This window comes from Lipotes vexillifer, unplaced genomic scaffold, assembly GCF_000442215.2.
Source record: "Lipotes vexillifer unplaced genomic scaffold, Lipotes_vexillifer_v1.1 scaffold1114, whole genome shotgun sequence".
Taxonomy (NCBI): domain Eukaryota; kingdom Metazoa; phylum Chordata; class Mammalia; order Artiodactyla; family Lipotidae; genus Lipotes; species Lipotes vexillifer.
Genome location: NW_006779031.1, coordinates 803,841 through 805,604, shown reverse-complemented (window position 1 = coordinate 805,604; position 1,764 = coordinate 803,841). Strand labels below are relative to the sequence as shown.

The 1,764-nt window shown below is 65.2% G+C and overlaps 1 protein-coding gene across 1 annotated transcript; it reads left to right on the top strand.

Annotated features, from left to right (window-relative positions):
• The first annotated feature begins 618 nt into the window (after positions 1 to 618).
• Positions 619 to 1,449, top strand: HAPSTR2 (HUWE1 associated protein modifying stress responses 2). The gene has a single exon (XM_007452064.1). It carries the CDS (start codon positions 619 to 621, stop codon positions 1,447 to 1,449), a length of 831 nt encoding a protein of 276 aa, XP_007452126.1.
• The last annotated feature ends 315 nt before the right edge of the window (positions 1,450 to 1,764 follow it).

The window sequence follows — 1,764 nt, the reverse complement described above, 5'->3', positions numbered from 1 at the left end:
TGAAGCCGACAAGTCTCAAAAATGTGTGAAAAGGGGGCCAAGCGGTAGGCAGGCGCCGCGTTGAGGCAGCGCTCCAGCCGGCCCCCCTCCGAGTTCCCAGAGCGGCAGCCACGGCGGAGCGGGGGTTGGGACCGAGCTGCGGGACCGCGGCGGCGGCGACCGGGCGGCCGCGGCAGCTGCGGGGAGGCCGCGGCGCCGTTGGGGGGCCGTAGGAGCGGACCGCAGGGCCGGAAGGGGGCAGTGAGGCGGCGCCCGCGGCTGCGGAGTTATCTCCGCGCCGTAGCCGGGGGCCGGGCCGGGCCGGGCCGGGCCGGGCGGGGCCCGGGAGCGACTCTGGGGGCGGGGATGGGCGGGGCGGGCGGGGCGGGGCGGGGCGGGGCGTGCACCAGGGCCGCGGGCGGCGCGCGCCGGAACAGTTGGCCTCTGAGCCCCGCCGCCCGCTCTCCCGCCCGCCGGCGCACGCGGAGGAGGTGGCGGTGGCTGAGGCTGCTGAGGCGCCGGCGGCGGTTGCAGAAGGAGGAGGGGAGCTCGGAGCAGGAGGTGAGGTGGAGGTGGAGGAGCAAGAGTAGGCGGAGGAGGAGGCGGCTGTAGCGGAGAGGAGCGGCCAGAAGAAGGAGGATGGAGGAGCAGCCGAAGGAGGGCGAGGCCGAGGGCGAGGAGCACTGGTTCTCTAAGTGGGAGCGCCAGTGCCTGGCCGAGGCTGAGCAGGAAGAGGAGTTGCCCCCCGATATGCAGGAGGAGGCGACCCCTGAGGCGGCGGGGCTCAAGAGCGAGAAGCAGAAGCTGTGGCACCTCTTCCAGAACTCAGCTACCGCTGTGGCCCAGCTCTACAAGGATACGGGGTGCCAACAGCCAGGACTCTCCTTGTGGGACCCCTTCCAGAGTGCGGCCATGGCTGTGACCAGCCTCTACAAAGAGAGCGGGGATGCCCACCAACGAAGTTTTGACCTGGGCGTCCAGGTTGGCAACCATCGTCGCATCAAAGATGTGCTGGAATGGGTGAAAAAGGGCCGGAGCACCATTCTTCGAGAAGATCTGATTAGCTTCCTGTGTGGCAAGGTGCCCCCCGCGACTCTGCCGCCGCGCACCCCGAGGACGCCCCCGAAGCCACCCGCCGGGGCCCCCAGCCAGGCCGCGGCCACCGAATCCGGCTCGTCGGTGGACGTTGACCTGCAGCCGTTCCACGAGGCCATCGCCCTGCACGGCCTCAGCGGTGCCATGGCCAGCATCAGCGTGCAATCCGGAGCGCCCGGCTCCCCGCCTCAAGGCAGCGGTGTGGCCGCCGACGGCCACCGAAGACGTAGCCTCCTCGAGGACGACTCGAACCCCATCGACTCCGAAGAAGTGGCCCGCCACCTGGACAGTGGGGGGACCCGCAAGCGCACCTCGGCCCAGTGTGGTGATGGCGACACAGACTCCCCAACCCACAAGCGCAACCGAATGATCTAAATTGATCTAAACCACCTCGTGGGTCGCCAGCCACCATATTGCTCGGCCATCAACTTGCTCGTCAAAAGGGTTCTCGAGACTGTCTCTTCCTTCTCTAAGTTAAACAAAGAGTTCTATCAGTTTGCCACAAAGAAACTTTAAAAGTATTCCAGGACAGGCATCGTTATGACTCTGACTTTCCCAAAAATATAATACTAGCAGAGAACAAAAGTATAATGTAGTAGTTAGCAAGACCGTTTAATGCAGAAGTATCCGGTCAAGCGGGAGCTTGGTTTATCATGTTCACAGTTATATTTCTTAGCATCTGGCTCAGTT

Bases quoted from the DNA above. Each gene is read 5' to 3' on its own strand.
- HAPSTR2 (XM_007452064.1), top strand. From the start codon at position 619: ATGGAGGAGCAGCCGAAGGAGGGCGAGGCCGAGGGCGAGGAGCACTGG.